The sequence below is a fragment of the Sander vitreus genome, chromosome 14, assembly GCF_031162955.1.
Source record: "Sander vitreus isolate 19-12246 chromosome 14, sanVit1, whole genome shotgun sequence".
NCBI lineage: Eukaryota > Metazoa > Chordata > Actinopteri > Perciformes > Percidae > Sander > Sander vitreus.
The window spans coordinates 27,253,018-27,272,442 of record NC_135868.1 but is presented as its reverse complement, the minus strand read 5'-3'; the positions used below and the strand labels follow the sequence as shown (position 1 = coordinate 27,272,442).

Here is a 19,425-nt window from a genome sequence, read left to right as displayed (position 1 = left end):
GTATATTATGTTGATGTGCCTATATGTATATTGTTGTCTATTGTACAGTATGTGTATATTACTATTTGTCTGTCTATTTGTTGAATGTATAGAGAGTTAACACCTACCAAAGTCAAATTCCTTGTGTATATAAGTATACTTGGCCAATAAAACTGATTCTGATTCACCCACAGCAAACAAAAGCCCGCCTGTGAAAAGCAGCTACCCAGAAAGGCTTCCAGTAAGATAACAGAGACTGTGTGAAGATAGGGGCAGATGCTGGATGAGCAGCTTTCACTTGAGTAAATGGGCTGCCATATTTTTATTCACTGACTAAAAAACGGATATAATACATCCAGAGGGGACTATAAACAGATGTGCTTGGGGCCTGAGAAATATTTGACACCGGCCCTGCTGTTTAGATGGCTGTAATGTGTGTGGCTTCCCTGTAGGTGGAGGCTGGAGCCTGCTGGACCTTCAGATGCCAAGAGGAGGGGCTCTGAGGCTTTGTTGTTATAGTAAAGACTCAACCGCGGTCAGCGTTTTCCCTGAACGGGTCACGCGTTTCTTCTGTTCACTTTTCCCGGTGCAAAAACACTTAGGCAGAAAATTGCGGATTGTCTTCTGGAGCGTCAAAGAAGAAAGCAGAGGAAACGACGCGGTGAACGAAATCAGCTGCAGAGATGTAAGATCACAACCGTCACATTTTCTACATCAGTTCGATGTGTTTGTCTCTAAGATTTAAATAACGGCTCGTTTTAGTTTTACGGCGCCTGTTGCACAACATGACTCCAGAGTAGCCTACAACCACATCAAGGGGAAGCAACAGTAACGTTAACTGAAAGCACTTAAAACACCACAGTACGTCACGTGAATTTGTTGTAATAAGCTAACGTTAATGTTACTGTTAGCAAAAAACCCCGTTACTGTTAACAGCAGGATTTGTGCCTGACTGTGGAGCTTAACTTCGGGAACCATGCAGTGCACGTGTTTAGTTTACAGAGAACTGTATCTTTGCTAATGTGTGTGGTACGCACATTATAGTCTGCTTACAGTGTAACGTTACCTAGTACACACAGTTACCGTGTTAAAGTTGGTTTTATATTGGACATTGGATATTCGACACATTAGAAAAATCTATTATGCGGCTTGCCATTTTGACCTATTCATGTCAAAATACTTCTGATGAACTCAGCTAACTCCCCTACACATAACACAAAGCTTCCTTTTTAAAAATCCTTTGATTTCTAAAATATTTTTTAATGTAAATAAATGCTATAAATCTATTATGCGGCCTGACCTTTTGACCGATTTATGTCAAACCACTTTGGTGAACTTAGCTAACCCCCCTACACATTGCACAAAGCTTCTTTTCTCAAAAAACCCATCCTTTAAATTTATAGAATTTTTATTAGACAAAAATTGCGCAAATTATGCACAAACAAATTTGTGTAGGTAACTATGAAAACACCAACTTTGACATATCTCAACCAAAATAAATGCTACCAACACGAAACTTAGATCCTAGTTTAAATGCTACCAACACGAAACTTAGATCATAGTTTGCCATGGGGGTCCCCCACACATTTTAAGAAGATTGGCCATTAAGGGGCACTGTAGCCAACGCAGACCAGTTTCGGCCCTTCTACTCAATCAATGTTAATGGGATATTTGCAATGGCAACACACCACAGACCTTGCGGCTCACACATGTCGATATTTACTGATGTTTGCCTCCTCACCATTACGCTTTGGGTCCCACTTTCGCACGCTCCCCGGGTCGTCGGGGGCTACTCACGACCCTGTCATAACTGCTTGCAGTTCTAGTTATTTATTGTTTTTCACACAGTGTACATTGAAACAATTCTTCTGGAACATGTACCATTCCGGTTGCTGGAGTACAGAGATCTTGGAACCATCTTCTGCATGAGTCAAATTGGGTCTACAAATTAATTAAAAATAATAAAAAAAAATTTAAAAAATCAAAGGATGTTTTTTAAAAGAAGCTTTGTGTTATGTGTAGGGGAGTTAGCTGAGTTCAGCAGAAGTATATTGCCATTGATTGGTCAAAAGGTCAAGCTGCATAATAGATTTATAGTATTTTTTACATTAAAAAATATTTAAAAAATCAAAGGATGTTTATTTTGAAAAAGGAAGCTTTGTGTTATGTGTAGGGGGGTTAGCTGAGTTCATCATAAGTATTTTGACATGAATAGGTCAAAATGGCAAGCCACATAATAGATTTTTCGAATGTGTCGAATATCCAATGTCCAATATAAAAACACCTTTACCACGGTCACACAGTTTCGTAATATGTGAGGACATACAGCTAAACAAAGACAACAAAGCTAAAGCTAAGATAAATAACATACAACACACACACACTTTATTTTTATGTTTCAAATATTCGCCTCCACCATGTTTGTCAGTGGTGTGGCCAAAACATATCTGAGTAAACCAGTGGCAGAAGTTAACACATTAAATGCTACGTGTTACGTTAAGTAGGAAGTGGTGTCTGTCAGAACCAGAACAATAGGTCAGACCCAGTGGTGTAGCCTATGTGATACGCAGATATACGCAGTATACCCACTAAGAAAGCTCCAGGATTTCCATATACCCACTAAAAATGTTAAAAATGTTAATGAACACCCAGCCTGGGACCTTGTCTGCCTGTTATTGATTTGCATGGACATTTGGAGCTGAGGTCTTTTCAGTGTGTAAATGTTACAGACAGACCACACATAGACAGCAGCAATACATAAACATTGAATTGATTAGTCAACAAGAAGCACCTGGAGCAATACACAGTAGTAGGATCAGGAAAGTAAATTCCCAAAAGAAGCATTAACTAAACAGACTCTAGGTATATAATAGGCTATAATATAAACAACAAATTCTGAGTTCCACTTTAAACATGTCTACTACAAATCCTTATGCTGACAATTAGGAGTGTGAGAATTAAAAAGCCTGTTGGAACTAGCCTAGAAAGCTAGACGCACCCTAGCGACAGCAAATGTAATTTGCAGCCAGGGTCAGTCTAACAACTCTCCGTTGGCTGCGAGCTGGAAAAACCAAATTCTGGTCAGGCCAATCACATCGTGTATAGAGTCAGTGGGTAGGCTTAACATAAGGACGGTAGAGTTGCGACGGTTCCGTGTGAATTCAAGGCTACTTGAAAACAAAGAAGATGGCTGCTGGGGAACAGCGGTCTTTCGAATCGGCTTTGGCCGTGACTCTGGAAGACTTGGATTTAAGCACTGAAGTCATTCTTAAAAAAGGAAGATGTGTTCGGAATTTTGCCGACCGGATACGGCAAAAGTTTAATCTATCAACTAGCGTTGCTCTGGTTGGCTGTGAGTGCAGAGGGAATTTGAAAGACCGTTTATCCCACCCCTCGGATTGAGCCCTGCCAATGTTCCATGGGCAGGGCATCAAGATGTTGGGTCTGGCTTGTCAGGCTATGTTGGAACACCTCTTTGCTCAGAAATCTGAGACTGGCTCAAATCATGTTTATGTTCTTTAAGAGCAGCTGGAGATTTTATTTCTTTGTTGTGAATAGCACACATATGCTCTCAAATCGTTTTAATTTTATCAACATAAATTACATCTCAGAATTGAAGCAACATAAGTATATTAGGCTACATATGTGATAGAGGATGGATACCCGACGGGCCGGGCCGGGTTCGGACAGATATTTAGAAATGATGTTCGGGTCAGGCTCGTCCACATCACCGCGATAAGACATTGAACATTTTAAATTTAAAACAGCTTATTATGAAGGTAGCCAATGGGCCTGTTTCACTTGATGCAAAGGTTAGTTTTGTGATTAAAATAAATTTTAAAATATTACCCTAACATCAGTCTTCCTGTGTGCAGAAAATTGTTTATGTAGCTATGATGTGCGCTTGTTGCCCAGTGTGCGCTGATGTGCTTCGAATGCCTTCCTACAGTTGCTTAATAAAAGCGGGCTTTCCACACAAACAAACGTACATGTGTGATTAGTATGAGAAAAAAATTAGGTTTTAACTGTGTTGGGCTCGGTTCGGGCTCGGACATAAATATCTTAATGCCTGTCGGGCTCGGGTGCGGTTACTGCTCTGTCGGACGCGGGCCGGGCTCGGACAGAAAAATGCGGCCCGATCCTCACTCTAATATGTGATTTGGGTTCTGAATAGTAACACATGTGTTCACTTTAATCACCTCTAAGCAGTTAATGCAGTTGTGATGGAAATATCCACGACGTTCCACTTCTGGGATTGCTCTGGTGCCGCCAGAAATTCCGTTGGATGTCACTCATTTCGTCCGGATGTCCGTTACCTTACGCTTTCTTTGTGTTGGAATTTTAAACCATGGTTGATTCATGAGGACTGTGTTTAACTGCTCCTCAGATCTCTGCAGGGTAAATCCAGACAGCTAGCTAGACTATCTGTCCAATCTGAGTTTTCTGTTGCACGACTAAAACTTTGGAACGTACACATTCCACCAAAACAAGTTCTTTCCCGAGGCCCAAGATGATTGTGATTGGTTTCAAGAAATGCCAATAAACCAGAGCACGTTTTTCTCCCATCCAGGAATGCTGTATGGACTAGTCAGACCCTCCTCCGCAGCGCTGTGGAGGAAGGTCTGGCAATGATTAAGATGGAAATGAACCAAATGCTGTTACAAAAATGTTCCATAGAAATCCTTTGGAAAAACAATTTTGTGTGTGTGTGTCTCTCTCAGATCCAGTGATGGTCCGCTGTAAAAATCAGAGTATCTGGCTTCAGCTACGTTCTCCACCCCTACTAACAAGTCTCTGACACTCTGGATGAACATTTGACCCAGTGCTCGCCCTCTGACCTTAAATGTAATTAGGGTCAGACTCCCTCATTCCTGCTGTAATGGAGAATCCCAGCCTGCTGTCCCTCATCGTTGCCTTGCTGGGTTTTCTGAGCCCATGTCTGACAAGACTGACTCCCAGAGTCTCCTTCCCAATGAGTGAGTAAATACTTTGTTTTCCTTTATCCTGCTGGAAAACTCAAAAGAACTTAAAGGTAGCAATGTAGTTCCAGCATCAATGCAATGTCATAATGTAAATACTACAAGGTATTGCACCTTTTACATTATAGTTAATATCAGATCTCCAGACAAACGTTTTTTACTAGGAGCAGTGAGCACTGTAGCCCCTAACTGAAATTTTTTAGGGGCACAGGCAGAAAATGTATGGGCACACATCTGAAATCGATCTGCAACGCAATTTTATTTTTACATTTCCCCGACTTCAACTGTAAATGCTTTGGTGATAAATACATAAACTACAATCTGCTGTACAAATTAGCAGAGTGCAGCCTGCATACATCTAGATGCTTTTAATTGCCTGCTGAAATTGAATGAAAATGCCTAATCCCAGTGTTAACTGCGGTGAATCAACAGGTAGTCCTGGGAGACATCTCACCCGCTTTAGTTGCCATGACGTTAGCAACACCACCACACTGCTGCTGAGTGAGGATGGAGACATGCTGTATGTAGGAGCCCGGGATGCTGTGTTAGCATTGGATGTTAGCCACAAGGACGCCATCATACTGAGGAGTAAGGTGGGGGAGCGATCACTGATGAAGCCCAACTTAAATTGAGTTACTTTAGTTACTATTACTTTTTCTACATTTTGAACGTATGGAACTCAAACTAGAAAATGCTAAATTATGTAAGCAGTGACAGCAATTACAATCTTAGTAAAAGTGTAAGACTGGAAACTAGTTTTACTTCCAGTTTTGGTTGAATTGAACTGCTTTCACCATTAAATATGGTGAAAGCAGTTCATTGTAAATTAATGAGGCAGTTAAATGGGTCTCCTGTTTCTCAGGACACAGTTTTATTCCAAAGCACAAATTGTGTATGAAGTTTGAAAATGTCTTCTCTTCTTTCAGCTGGACTGGAGCCCTTCAGAGAAAGACCTTGAACAATGTTCAATGAAAGGCAAGAAAATGGCAAGTAGTTCATTGTACTGACGTACAAATACTCTGAAATGGTTAAACTCCAAAGTGAAATGAAAGTCTCCTCTTGACTCAGAATACCAACCAAACAAGGCTGTCCGTAACATACAGCTTCTATTTACATTTCCTTAAATGAGCAGAAAAAACACAATGAAGTTGTTGTTTATGTTTAATGAGCAATGTGTCTCATAATCTTTTAATTAGTGTGAATCCTTAGTGGGTGAAGCATACTTTAATAAGAGATCTTGATATTCTGTAAAAACCAAAGGCACACACTGCTTGCTATACTGAAACATCTAACTTGATGTCCTCTGTGTGTTTTTTCTAGGCCGACTGTCCGAATTTCATTCGTGTACTGCAGTTCTTAAACACCACCCACATCTATGCCTGTGGAACATTTGCCTTCAGTCCACGCTGCACCTACATTGTAAGTTTGTTTACATTGACATGTTTGTTTAACTTTGTGACAGCGTGATAGTGCGCCCTGTTTAAGAATTTTAACAGATTTTCAGCAGTAGGTTGCATTTGATGTGATGTAATTTGATTTCTCCGTACATCTTTATTTAGTTTGATACCAGCTGGACTTTTCCTTTTTTCTGTTCAGCACTCAGAGACGTTAACAATGAGCATCAAGTCTGATGAAGGAAGAGGTCGCTGCCCTTATGACCCCTACCAACGCAACACTGCTATCATCGTAGGTAGGTAAGGCAATGATGCCACACCTGCTATAATAAAATGATAGCTTAGGCAAGTTGAAACAAAAATGTGGCTGCTACTTAGAGTATGTGGAAGGATTTACTGCTGAATCCAAACATGCAGCACCAGTGTGGAATTGGGAGTAGAACTGAACCCAGTACTTGTTACCAATGGTGGGATGGATTGAGTTTTGTATGTGGCAAAAACTGACATCTTCCACCCACCCCCTCTGTTTACCTCCACTGTGCTTCGACTAGTGGAAGAACAGGAATCAGTAGATTCAATAATTTCTGTCATTTTAACTTTTGTGCTGAGGCCCTGACACACCAAGTTGACGGTCTGCTGTTGGTCCTAGTTGCCTTCGTCGGCCTGTTTTTGGGGTTGTCGGCGTCGGCTGAACAGCCAATTCATCTGATTGGCTGTTCAGCTTGGAAGCAAGAGTGAGGAAAACAAACAAATGACTGTGACAGGCACACACAAGGCTCCTTTCATTTTTCATCTCATCTGATCAATCCAATACACACAAGAGCTGTCAAAACGGGTCAAAGATTATGTTTGAATGTTCCTTCTAAAAAACACACAGGTTTGAACTATTGGAATAACTATTTTTGCACATTATGTCCATAAGATGGCAAACGTAGCATACAACAAGATATACATAACTACTTTCTTAGGCATATTTATTCCAACATAACATGTCTTTTAAAGGATCTCTACACACCTACACATAAAAAAATTAACGTTTAATAAAGTAATATCCTACACCGTGATATTTAAGATAAAGACTGTAATAGACCTCTCTCTGTGCCCTCTGCACCGCTAAACAATTAGCCCCATAGCAAGCTAGCTTACCAGCCAGCCGGCCAGCCTCTAAATTAGTAAAATGTAAAAACGTAATGTTTAATTCTCACGCTCTTGTCAAATCTAAGGAAAGGCACTCCACTCCCCCTGTACGGAGACTTCTTTGCCGAGAGAACGGATGACAACCCGGGAGATGCACAGTCCAGTTAGCCATCTCCCGGTACCGCTGTCTTCCCAGTGGGGAGTGAAGCAGAGGGACCGTAGGCTCTGTTCAGTTCCGCCGCTGTTGGCTAGAGCAAACGCTGTTTTGTTGTGGGTATATCATAGCAAAGGTATCCGGTTTCCCTTATGTTGTTAAATGATGAATAGATTACCACCGCCTGCTGGTATGGGGAGTTATTTCATTGCACGCATGCACAAAACGTACGTGGTATTTGGCAGTCGGCGGTAGTCTGTGCGGTGTGTTCCAGTGCAATTTTTTGGCACAGACAAAGGCGACGAGAGGTGACGCCACAGGTGGCTGTCGTCGGTGGTAGTTGGCGGCTGTTGGCTTGGTGTGTCAGGGCCTTTAACCAGTCGACCAGTCTGTAGGCATTAGCCGAGCAGCTCTCATGCCAAATGCTGTTGTACATTATACCCCAGTGTTTAGTATTAATGGCAGTAGTTAGTTACTAATTAATAGTTATTAATTAGTAACATTTGATAGCTTAAGAACTCACTATACATTACCAGTACTACACTCATTTGCAAGTGCTGTGCTGCTTTCCCATGGGCAGCATCAAACACATTTATTTAGTTCTGGAGAGGGCACTGAGGCCTGACTCCACAGAAAAACACGGAGCTGCAATGCACATACATCAACGCGTTTGAACTTAGTTTGACTCCGGCTTGAAGCACTGAGTCCTTTTTTATGTCGTCACCAGCCGAGGTGATTACTTAAGTAGTCATAACTGGGAGAGCATCAGCCACACTGATTTTTCTAATGTTTTGGAAGTCAAGACGTAACATGGTCCAAGACAATAGACGTAACTACCGTTTTTTTCAACCTGGACCCTATTTTCCTATGTTTTTGTGTCTAAGTGACTGATGGGAACAACAACCTTTGACATTGGTCCATTATTAAGCAAGATCGCTACAATGTACAAGCTACAATGTAAGTTAATAGGGCAATTGTGCAGCTTGTATTTACGTTCACAAAAGTGCTTATTTTGCCATTAACAGGCTCAGATTAATATTCTGACAACTTTATGGAAAAGATTTCTAAGGAGGTCGACCTTTCTGTTAAAGAGTAAGATCATAAAAACATCCGCGAAATTGCGTTCGCTAAAGCCACCTGACTCCATGTAAATAAACTGTAATTTTAGCATTGTAAAATACACTTCATTCAAAGTCGACAGAAACAAAATAAACCCATGAAAAGCCGTTTTCGGTCGTCTTTCTACTTTTCCAACCATCACAATTCTAAACTTAGCACAAAAACTAAGGAAATTTGTGTTTGGTAGATTATTTCTCTGTGGTAACAATACCTTTTGGCAATAAATCTTATACCGTTGGAAAGCCTGTTTAGTTCCCTTTGAAATGGTGCTGAGTATGTGGATTGCGCCCATGAAAAATTTGCCAAATCTTCTCTGCCAATGCCAAACAGCTTATTCTGCCATTGGCTCGTTTGGTGGATTGGATGATTCTGCCTACGGCAGTTGGATCGTAGGGTCAAAGTGTGGAGAAGACATGGAGAACGCTATGCTGATTGCTGCACCGATAGAGTAACACCTTTTGGTGGAGGCAGTGTGATGGTGTGGGGCGGCATCTCCCTCACTGGAAAAACGAGGCTTGTCATCATTGGAAGCAATCTCAATGCAGAGAGATATAGAGATGAGATTCTGCAACCAGTGGCAATCCCATATCTCCACAGTCTGGGACTGAACTCTATCCTCCAAGATGACAACGCTCACCCCCAGAGACCTCCAGAATGTGGGAGTGGAGAGGATGGAATGACCTGCCAGCAGTCCTGACCTCAACCCCATTGAACACTTGGGCGTGCTGTTTGTGCCAGAGTGACCAGCACAACCACGTTGACTGACTTGCGACAAATGCTGGTTGAAGAATGGGATGCCATCCCATAGCAGTGTGTGACCAGGCAGGTGACCAGCATGAGGAGGTGGTGCCAGGCTGTTGTGGCTGTGTATGGTTCTTCCACATGCTACTGAGGCTCCTTTTTGTTAAATTGCCAATATGTCTTGTTTCTTCAAACTTCAATCATCCAATCCACCAAACAAGTCAATGGCAGAATAAGCTGTTTGGCATTGGCAGAGAAGATTTGGCAAATTTTTCATGGGCGCAACCCACATACTCAGCGCTACTGCTCATCCCACAAATGCACGTTCCTTACAAATGGGGCACCATTTGAAAGGGAACTAAACAGGCTTTCCAGTGGTATAAGATGTAATGCCAAAAAGCATTGTTACCACAGAGAAATAATCTCCCAACACACATTTCTTTACTTTTTGTGCTAAGTTTAGTTTTGGTTGAAATAAACACATAGTTTACAGATTCTCATGTAAAAATATGTTGGCTCTATACACGCTAAAAGTATTGTTTTTTTAAATGGAGTCTGGTGGGTTTAGCACTAGCGACGTCAGAGCTGTTTCTGGTTAAACAGGTCTTAAAGAGGTTTTAAAAAGGCCTACCTCTGTAGGGATCCTTTCCATAATTTAGTCAGACACCTAGAATAATAATCTAAGCCTTTCAGTAGTAAAAAAAAAAAAAGCAAACATTTGACGATGCACATTTGCCCCATAGCGTTACATTGTCTGTGGCTGCTGCTTACACACAAAAACCCAAAATTACCCTTTAAAGAATAGGTGTCCCGTCTGAAACAATCTTGTTATCTCAGGATAAGTAATTTTGTTAGTGTTATCTTATCTAAAAGTGTTATCTTCAGAAAACAAAATAAAAACAATTACGGCAAGAATAGGTGGTAAACTGATTTGAAAATATTGTCATTGTAATAAGTTTGGTTTTGGAGTAATGCAGTATGTGTAAGACTTTAAATTAAATGTATCTAGAACTAATGGAGCAGCTCTGTATACTGGACAAACCTTCCTCCCACAGTTCATCTGACAAAACTGGGGCCAAAACTGTACAAAATTGTATCATCCGCATAATAATTGACATCACAATGCCACGAAGGGAGGAAAATATTATTAATATATAGAGTGAACAGAAGTGGACCATAAACAGACCCTTGAGGAACACCTTTACCCAATACAAGAGAGCTGGATCGATCACCATACACCGATAATTGGAAAACCATCTAATCTAAAGCAATGGAGGACAGTTTGTTTAATAAAATATTATGGTCTACAGTGTCAAAAGTGTTAGGTTAATGAAAATAGCAGCACAGTCCTGACGGTTATCAAGACAATTCAAAATAAAACATTTTAAGTGTTACAGCTGTGTCCTGGTCTGAATCCTGATTGCTGAGTTTGAAGGATATTGTTTGCATCCAAAAAGGCCTGTATCTGCGCATTAACCAAGGTTTCAAAAACTTTAGCTAAACAACACAATTTGGAAATTGGCCGGTAATTATTTAGTTCACTTTGGTCACCACCTTTAAGCAACGGTACAACCTGATCAGATTTCAAAACACTAGGGATTTTACCAGAAATAAGGGATGAGTTAAATATGTGAGAAAAGGCAATTATTTGAGCGCTGAGATGCAAGAAAAATGGGTCGATTTCATCCTCACCCTTTGATTTCTTAGTGCATAATTGAGTCAATGCATTAAAAACTTCAATATGATTTACAGGTCTAAATGAAAATCTATTGACCAACAAAGGAGAGTTATAGGAGTTTTCTGGTACGGGATCAACCGCATGACCAAAAGGAGCTATATTGGCTGAAAGCCTGTCAAATAGATAGCCAGAAGCTATGAAATGATGTTGAAAGCATCACACATATCTGCTTTATCCAAGATTACATTGTTATCCTTGCTAATCTGCAGCGGTAGAGAGGAGACAGGCCTAGTTTGCAGTGTATTCACAGTTTTCCAAAAGCTAAATCCGTTTTCTTGACTATTAGCAAGAGAAGATAAGTAATAATTAGATTTAGCTTTTCTGATCATGCTTATATATTTATTCTGCAGTTTCCTGAATTTAGATCAGTCTGCTGGGTCACCGGAACGTCTAGCTTGTGACCAGGCTGAATCTCTGGATTGTAGGGCGTCAGTAAGATCAGCAGAGAACCAAGGAATAAAGCGATTTTCACTCTGAAATTCTTGTACGGTGCATGCTTCTCTGTAATAGTTAAAAGATTAAAAAAATATATAAGAGAAACTAGTAAAAGCCAGCTCAGGGTCTGGGATTAAGCAGACCTTCTCTAAGTAATCATCATAAATCATGTAATGCTCATTAGATTGTTTTAAATTTCACTTCTTGATGACACACCCCTTTGTTTTAGGGGCCATCCACACGGAGACGCTTTTTGGTGCAAACGCACATGTTTAGCATCGTTTGGGCCCGTTTGAAAACGGTTCTCGTTTGGCTTCGTTTGGATGGCGAATACGAATACGTCCGTATTGATGATGTCATCGCCACACCCCTCGACCTCTAGTGCACGGCCACACACAAGTTCACTCACTGCGATGAAGCTAAGCGAGCATATTCCATCTCCATGGTCAAACCAGCTCACTTCATCTAGCTAAATAGTTTGTCTCTGCTCCCTGACACTTCCCTCTGCTCTGCCAGTCCTGGATTCTACACAAGATATTTTGCTAACGTTATGTAGCTAACGTTAAACATCGCTAAAGTAGCTGACCGCTACAGCAGCGACGTAACGTTAACGTTAGCTGCTATGGTTAGCTGTTTATAAAGTAGAAGTAGACAACTTATCAACTAGCTAGCTAATCTGTCTGCTTATCAACTCCTTGAACGGATTATAGTAACCTTTACCACGGCTTATTGTAGAAAGGCTACCGCAAGAAAACTTGTAGATTATCAAAAAGACATTGGTTCATTGATGTTTGTTTGACTGCCGATGTTAGCTAGCAGAGCTAACGTTAGCGCGCTAATGTTAGCTCTGCTAGCTAGCGCGCTGCAGTCATGTCCGATGGCATACAGAATTGCAAAATAAAAAGCAATCCAACAGCACATTATACAATGTAAACAAAGACACGTTTTCTTGTGCCGGCCTTTATAAAATGAGCAGTGGTAAAAGTTATTATAGTCCATGGATGTATTAAGAGAACTTATTTTAGCTAGTCATGTTATGATGGAAAGTGGAAATGATAATGCTCTTCTTCTCCGTTTTTTGGTGAATTTCTGTAGCCGAAACAGCGCTGCCTATAGGCCTGGGATATGAAGTAGCGCGTTGAGTCATTTACAAATGGATCCGTTTGAATGCAACTATTCTTGAAACGAATCCAGGGAAGACGGGTAAAAAAAAAGATCATTTTGGTACGTGTGGACGTGGCCTTAATACCTTTGACCACTCTAATACAAGCAAAGACCCCACTGTGAGGGTATTTGAGTGGTGCACTAGGTCAGTTAAAGTAGATTTAGACAGATTTTTTAAATTTGGTCTTGTGGGAAGTTAATTAAGCAGAGTTAGGTCCAATTCCAGACATAACCCCCTCAACCTTGTGAAACTAACAGATAGCCAGTCTAAATTCAGATCTTCAAAGACAACCAATTCAGAGGAGGTATGAGAAGACAATAGTTGGCCTATTCCTCCAGGGCTAAAATTGGTGCAGAGGGCGGGCGATAAAATTCCAACCACTGTGATATGTTCATCACCCCCCAAGCAGATATCCAATGCAATAAACTTAAAGTGCTTGGGCACAGAAGCGGTAGTTAGTACACGTGCGGCCAAGTGTTCTTTAACATAAATTAAACCCCCCCTCCTTTTGCTTTTCTATCAACTCTAAAAATATTGTACCCATTAATAGCTACGACAAATAAATCAGGAGAGGCCTCATTGATCAATACATTAATGAAATCAAGTTTAGGCAGTATAGTTCTAATATTTAGATGCAATGGTTTAAAACCAACACATAATTGATACTAGTCCTTGGTAGACCTTGTAGAGGCAGCCCCTGTGGACGTCAATTAGTAACAGGACTGGTGCCCGCACCTGTGAGCGGCCGGCTGCTGTCTCTGACCACAACACAGACACGGGCGTTAGAGAGGCTGGGGAGAACACATTTGCAGCTAGCATACATGAGCCTGCGCGATTTCGGTGGATTCCATCATGTTAAAAACATGCAGGATCGTTCCCAGAACAGATTAAAATTATTATTTTATTATTATTACATAATTATTTATATATTATTATTATTATTATTAAAAACCAAACTGTAAGCGGCAGCACTGTGACTGAAGCCAGGTGTGGAGCTGCAATAGTCTACTGAAACGTCCACCACTACGTCCGACATCTGTAGTAGGCCGGAGGTCTCACTGAGTTTTAGGATGTTAAAAAACAAACATGAAATCTTTTTTTAACTTGTTCAAATCCACCTCTTTTGCTTGATTTCCCAAAGGGAAAAGCTTATAACGGACGAACTGCAAGGCCAAAATGCATGTATGAGACTGAAACCTAAATTCTTCTACAGTAGTTTCTGAAAATGTGCTTGATTAGCATGTGATTAAAACACAACATACACTACAGCAGTTCAAACATGGTTCAAAATAGTTATTTTATAAAGTTTCAGAACTCTAGTCCTAACCTAATGGTAGCTAGGGAGTTTTCAGTATTTGGTATTACAGGTGTCACTGGTGTGCCAAAACCTCCAAGTGACCAAATTTTGCTAAATGCTTTTACTCACTTCTATGCTATTAGAAAAAACTAAATAAAGACTTAAAATGACTTACAAAACCTTTTCACATACATTCAAACACTGTTGAACATATTTTTTCTCATAAATCACATGTATGTGCCTGCTGGCTCTGGGAGGCAGGACTTAGCTCTGTTGCGCATTCATTTGGACTGGCTCCCATTGGATGTTCCTATCATGCTATATACCGTTGGAAAGGGAATGTGATTGGCTACAATTGCCATGATTGACGTGTTGATAGCCAATGAAGAAGATGGCTTCTCAGAGAGATGACGCAGCGTATTGACGGTCCACAGTGGGAGCGCTTGCAGGACGTCGGGGGCTGTCCGGGGTGAAAACTAAACAGAAAAATGAACACGGTGCAGGGCATGGAGAAATATATTAGGCTCGTTCGAGATGAGCCAGGTCTGCGCAGAATCGATTACCGGCGATCGCCGCCCAATGCATGCCGGTTAGATTTGTGTCCGAATTGATCCCGACTTGCACTGACGTGGGCAACGATAACCTCACTCTCGTGAGTGAGGTATTGCCAAGGCGGCCGCAGGTTTAAGATGCAGGCAGCGCAGTTGCTTTTCACCGACTGCAAGACCCAGGCGGACCCAGGACATGCTGGGAAACGCCGGCATCTCAGCTGATCTAACAGCTGATTGGTTCAGAATCGACTCAACATGATGACGTTTTGTATAAACTTTTTATTGTTTTTTAATTGGAGGGATTTTAATTGCTATTTGGTTTCGTGTGGCTGATAGTTACGTGTAGAAGTCAGAGAGACTAAATCCTTTCAGATTACGAATCATCTAGTGCAGGGGGGGTCAAACTGAGTTTCACTAAGGGCCATACTGGGAAGTTAGAATCACATCAAGGGCCAGACATGTAGATTTTATTGCTTTTATGTCATCGTAAAAGTCATATATCTTTGACTGTATTATTTCATGTCTCCTATAGTCTTCTCAATTACAGTTTGGTTGGCAAAAATGTTGAAGAAAATGCCAAAAAGCGTCAAAAATGTCGAATAAAGCGACAGAAATACCGGAAAAAGCAGCAAAAACTTTGTAAAAAGTGACAAAAACTAGGTGTGCCAAAATTTATTGTGAACCAAAATATATATGGGGGCCGGATCGAAATTTGTGGGGGGCCGGATTTGGCCCTCGGGCCTTGAGTTTGACACGTGTGATCTAGTGTGTTGTTCATTAAAATCAGCAACAGATCGCATGTTAAGCATTTTGACAGCTACTCCGTCATAATAAAAACAACTGGAGCTGATATATGGGTCTGATAATATTTGACCTAACAGAATGCGAGTGTTTCTGTGACTTCCTGTTCAGCCTGAAGGCTGCTGGAAATGGCTGGAAACTGTCCGACTTGACAGCGGATTTTTGTCACCGCCCCCGGCTGCTGCCGCCTGCTCTCGTCCACTTTACAGGCGTGGCGCAGTTTATCTCGAACGAGCCAATTATTTCAGACGGAACGAGATCGGCAAATGAAGTTAGCAGACAGTTAGCAGACAATTAGCATGGACTCTACAGGACAATATTCATAACTTGGATTAATTCTTTTGAAAAACCCTTGTTATCCTTTTGATCTGTGGACTAGAGGAATATAAATAAGCCAGGAATGGACGGGGATTGAGCGTTTAGGACAGCCTACAGGTAGGGAAGCGTCATCATTTCGTCCCTTTTTTCTTCTTTTTTTTTTTTCAGTAGCATGAGCACTAAGATCATGAATAATGCTTTGGTGCTCATGATTTCAGTAAAATTAACTGAATGTTTTGAACTTTTTTGTTTTAATACTTATGTAACGTCAGAACTCATGTAAATTAACATCGTCACGTAAGTTAACATCCACTGGATGTTAACAGCTCCGTGGAATGTCATTACAGCCAGCATAATTTATGTTTCTTAAAGGAAAATTCTGGTGCAAAACAAACCTAGGGGTTATTAACAGATGTGTACCCACTCTGTCGCTCTTTGGGACATGTTTTCATGCTAATCAAATTAGTTTTTAGCTTAAAAGACGCTAGCGCGGACTGCTTACACACTAGTACAGGGAACGTAAAAACAAATCGCTATTTAAACCACTAAAAAGGCTAAAAATATCACCAAACTTCAACAGTAGCATAATGAGGGTCCCTAAATGTTAACCGAAGCATTTAGAACTTTTTAAGTGTATAGACAGTTTATTGAAAAGATAGATTATAAAGACACTTGCGTTCATGTTTACATGCCGCCGCCGTCTTGGAAACCAGTCATGACTTACAGCTGGCGATGCAAACTAAAATCAAAAGCAATTTGGTCAATATATCTGAAATAATCACACTCTGCATAACTTGTCTAGTGTACTTACTCAGTGGATAACTGTCCATCTGGTCCCTCTGGTCTGGGTCGCCGAAAAAGTTTCAAGTACAGCCCTGTTTATCAGAAAGCGGAAATCTTCAGACTGTACAAAACACTTGCGATGTTTTGTACTCTTGGGCATCGCGATGCAACAGGTCCCACTCCTTGCAACACAGACACTCCTGTTCGGTGGCCATAGCTTCACAACGTCCGCAGGTACACTAGTTTCCTGAAGTACGAGGCTGTGTTGCATTGACTACCGGTAGCTCTCTCTCTCTTTCGTAGCCCTTTCATGGAGCTCCCGCAGCTCTTCGTTCAATAAACTGTCTGTACACTTACAAAGTTTTCAATGCTTTTTGGCATTATGCTACCGTTGAAGTTTGGTGATATTTTTAGCCTTTTTATTGGTATAAATAGCGATTTGTTTTTACGTTCCCTGTGCCCCGAATACTAGCGTTGTAGGCTAATTGGCGTCCACGCTAGCGTCTTTCAAGCTAAAAACTAATTCAATTAGCATGAAAACATGTTCCAGAGAGCGACAGAGTGGGTACACATCTGTTAATAATCCATAGGTTCGTTTCGCACCGGAATTGTCCTTTTAACGGAGGTATACTGAGATAGTAAGCTAGGGAGCTCTGCCAGAATGTCATTTACCTTGGCACCGGGAAAGCAGTGTGTTACAGACCTGCTGGACCTGATGTCTCTGATAATGGAATAATGGCTGGGCGATAGGGAGAAAATCAGATATCACAATGTCCGTGACCAAATACCTCAATATCGGTATTGCGGCGATATTCTAGGGTTGACAATTGATGCTTTAACAAAATATCTTCACACTTAGATTTGTGATAAATAATCATCAGTAATGTGGACATAATGTCTAAGTGGGTAAAGGCAAATAATAGAACAGCTAAAACAGTCTGGTAAGTTCAGAAAAGTACATCACTGTACTGTAATGCAGCCTTAAAAACCAGTAAAAGACAACACTTGTGTCATATCACGATATTACAATATCCAAAATCTAAGACGATATCTAGTCTCATATCACGATATTGATATATTGCCCAGCCCTATGGAATCCCCTACGATCAGAACAGAAGGTGGCTGTGAAGCGAGACCAGTAGAGACGCGCCCCTGAGAGGACACAACACCAGGGTGGATGTTACCGTTTGCTGGCTCCGAGATCTCAGAATGTCTGGCAACTGCCTCCTTCAGCAGCCTACGTCATGTGGATGAGGTTTTCTTGAGGGATCCGGGTAGGTGAGCAGAAGCTGGTGGATGGAAAATCTTTTTTGTCCAGGATGTCAAAACCGTTTGTTCTCGGGTCGGAGGGAGCAGCCGATGATGAGAAAGGTAGGACGGCCCATCGAATCAGGATGTACCAGGAAAGGTGGAGAGGTCAGATTTTCCAGAGCTTGATACCTATTTCCAAGCTGGGGAAACTCTTGTTGGAGCGGCAGGATGTGTTGTTTACTTCGATGGAGTTTACTGTTCGTAACTTGGGCCCAAGGCTCTGGAATGGATGGGGTTGAGCAAATTTTAGGTTTTGCTCTATGGCTGAGCTACACGTCTTCCGTTAGGGGACAGGGGGCCATAGAGGGGATTGCTTCTCCACAGGACCACAGAATAGTACAGTAGTCATTGTCCTGAGGTACTGCTGAACGTTCTTGAGGACATGACAGACTGGTGTCCCCTCAATTTTCCAGGAGGGAGAGGTGTTTAGATTGCGCTGTGACTACAGATGATAACTCCAGGATTAACTTGTCCCTCTCCCGGAGTTCAGACTGCAGTCGGGTGACATCTAACTTCAGTTTTGCAAAGGTAGGATGGCAATCCACACACGTAGCCATGGTCAAAGTTGTCAGGTTGGCAACAGGATAGAGTAGTAAAAATCCAGTAGTAAAACTTAGGCCTAACAGTTACTTAGACTTAGCAAAGCGACTGGGTTAGCCTAGCCCTAGCAACAGACAGGCTTTTTTCCCGATGCAACTATTCACCAGCTAGTCACTTAATTTCAGTCCCTCCAGAAAAACGTGATTGTGCGATCGCATAATTCAATGCATAATCAGCCAAAGTCTGCATATTTATGCGGTGGCTGCATTTTTTTCAAATACGCTGCACTTTCGCTGCATAAATTGCCGATTTCCGTGCAAAATATGCGGGGCTTGCATGATTTCATAATCCCCGCATTTTTGTTGCAAAAAAGTCAGAAAGTTGAAAAATGTTGGGTTTACTTCACACAAGAGCAGCCATTTTCCCGTTGCCATGGGAATGTTATGAAGTGAATAATTACGCGACGTGAACATCATCGAAAAGCTGCAAACCCTACGATGACGCCATGATGATACCACAGTTTTTGCAAGTTCCCGCAATTTTTGCAAGTTCCCGCAATTTCATCGCATAAAATTGCATAAATATCCCGCATATTCCATAGCATTTTTTAAGAAAACGTGCCGCGTAGTCAAGGATTTTTGCCCGCAACAATCACAAAAAAACTCAGCATTTTTCTGGAAGAACTTAATTTTTACTTTACAATACGGTGGTCGATGGCACATATCTCTCCCTTCTGTTTCTGATTGTTATGTTGCTGTAGGGGTTTGTACCAAAACCGAAAATCTGTGTTCCTCCTCTAACAGGTTGCAGGCTGATGCATCATTTCATTTCATTTCATTTATTATACAGGAAAGTTTAAAAGCAACAATTAAGTTACAATAAACGGGCCTGACTCAGTTTAAAAATTGGTTTACAGCAGGTTTCTGTTCTGCAGCAACATAGAACAATGAACACAATTTTGGCACATTTATACAGGACATTAT

At 41.3% G+C, this 19,425-nt stretch overlaps 1 protein-coding gene across 1 annotated transcript in view; it reads left to right on the top strand.

The window, feature by feature from the left end:
- The first annotated feature begins 475 nt into the window (after positions 1-475).
- sema4ab (sema domain, immunoglobulin domain (Ig), transmembrane domain (TM) and short cytoplasmic domain, (semaphorin) 4Ab) overlaps positions 476-19,425 on the top strand; it is a 56,931-nt gene continuing 37,981 nt past the window's right edge. Inside the window, exons 1-6 of the mRNA XM_078268042.1 lie at positions 476-664; positions 4,701-4,955; positions 5,391-5,551; positions 5,885-5,944; positions 6,279-6,377; positions 6,555-6,648. Coding sequence (XP_078124168.1) covers positions 4,859-4,955; positions 5,391-5,551; positions 5,885-5,944; positions 6,279-6,377; positions 6,555-6,648 — 511 coding nt within the window. The 5' untranslated portion in view covers positions 476-664; positions 4,701-4,858. The remainder of the gene's footprint in view (positions 665-4,700; positions 4,956-5,390; positions 5,552-5,884; positions 5,945-6,278; positions 6,378-6,554; positions 6,649-19,425) is intronic.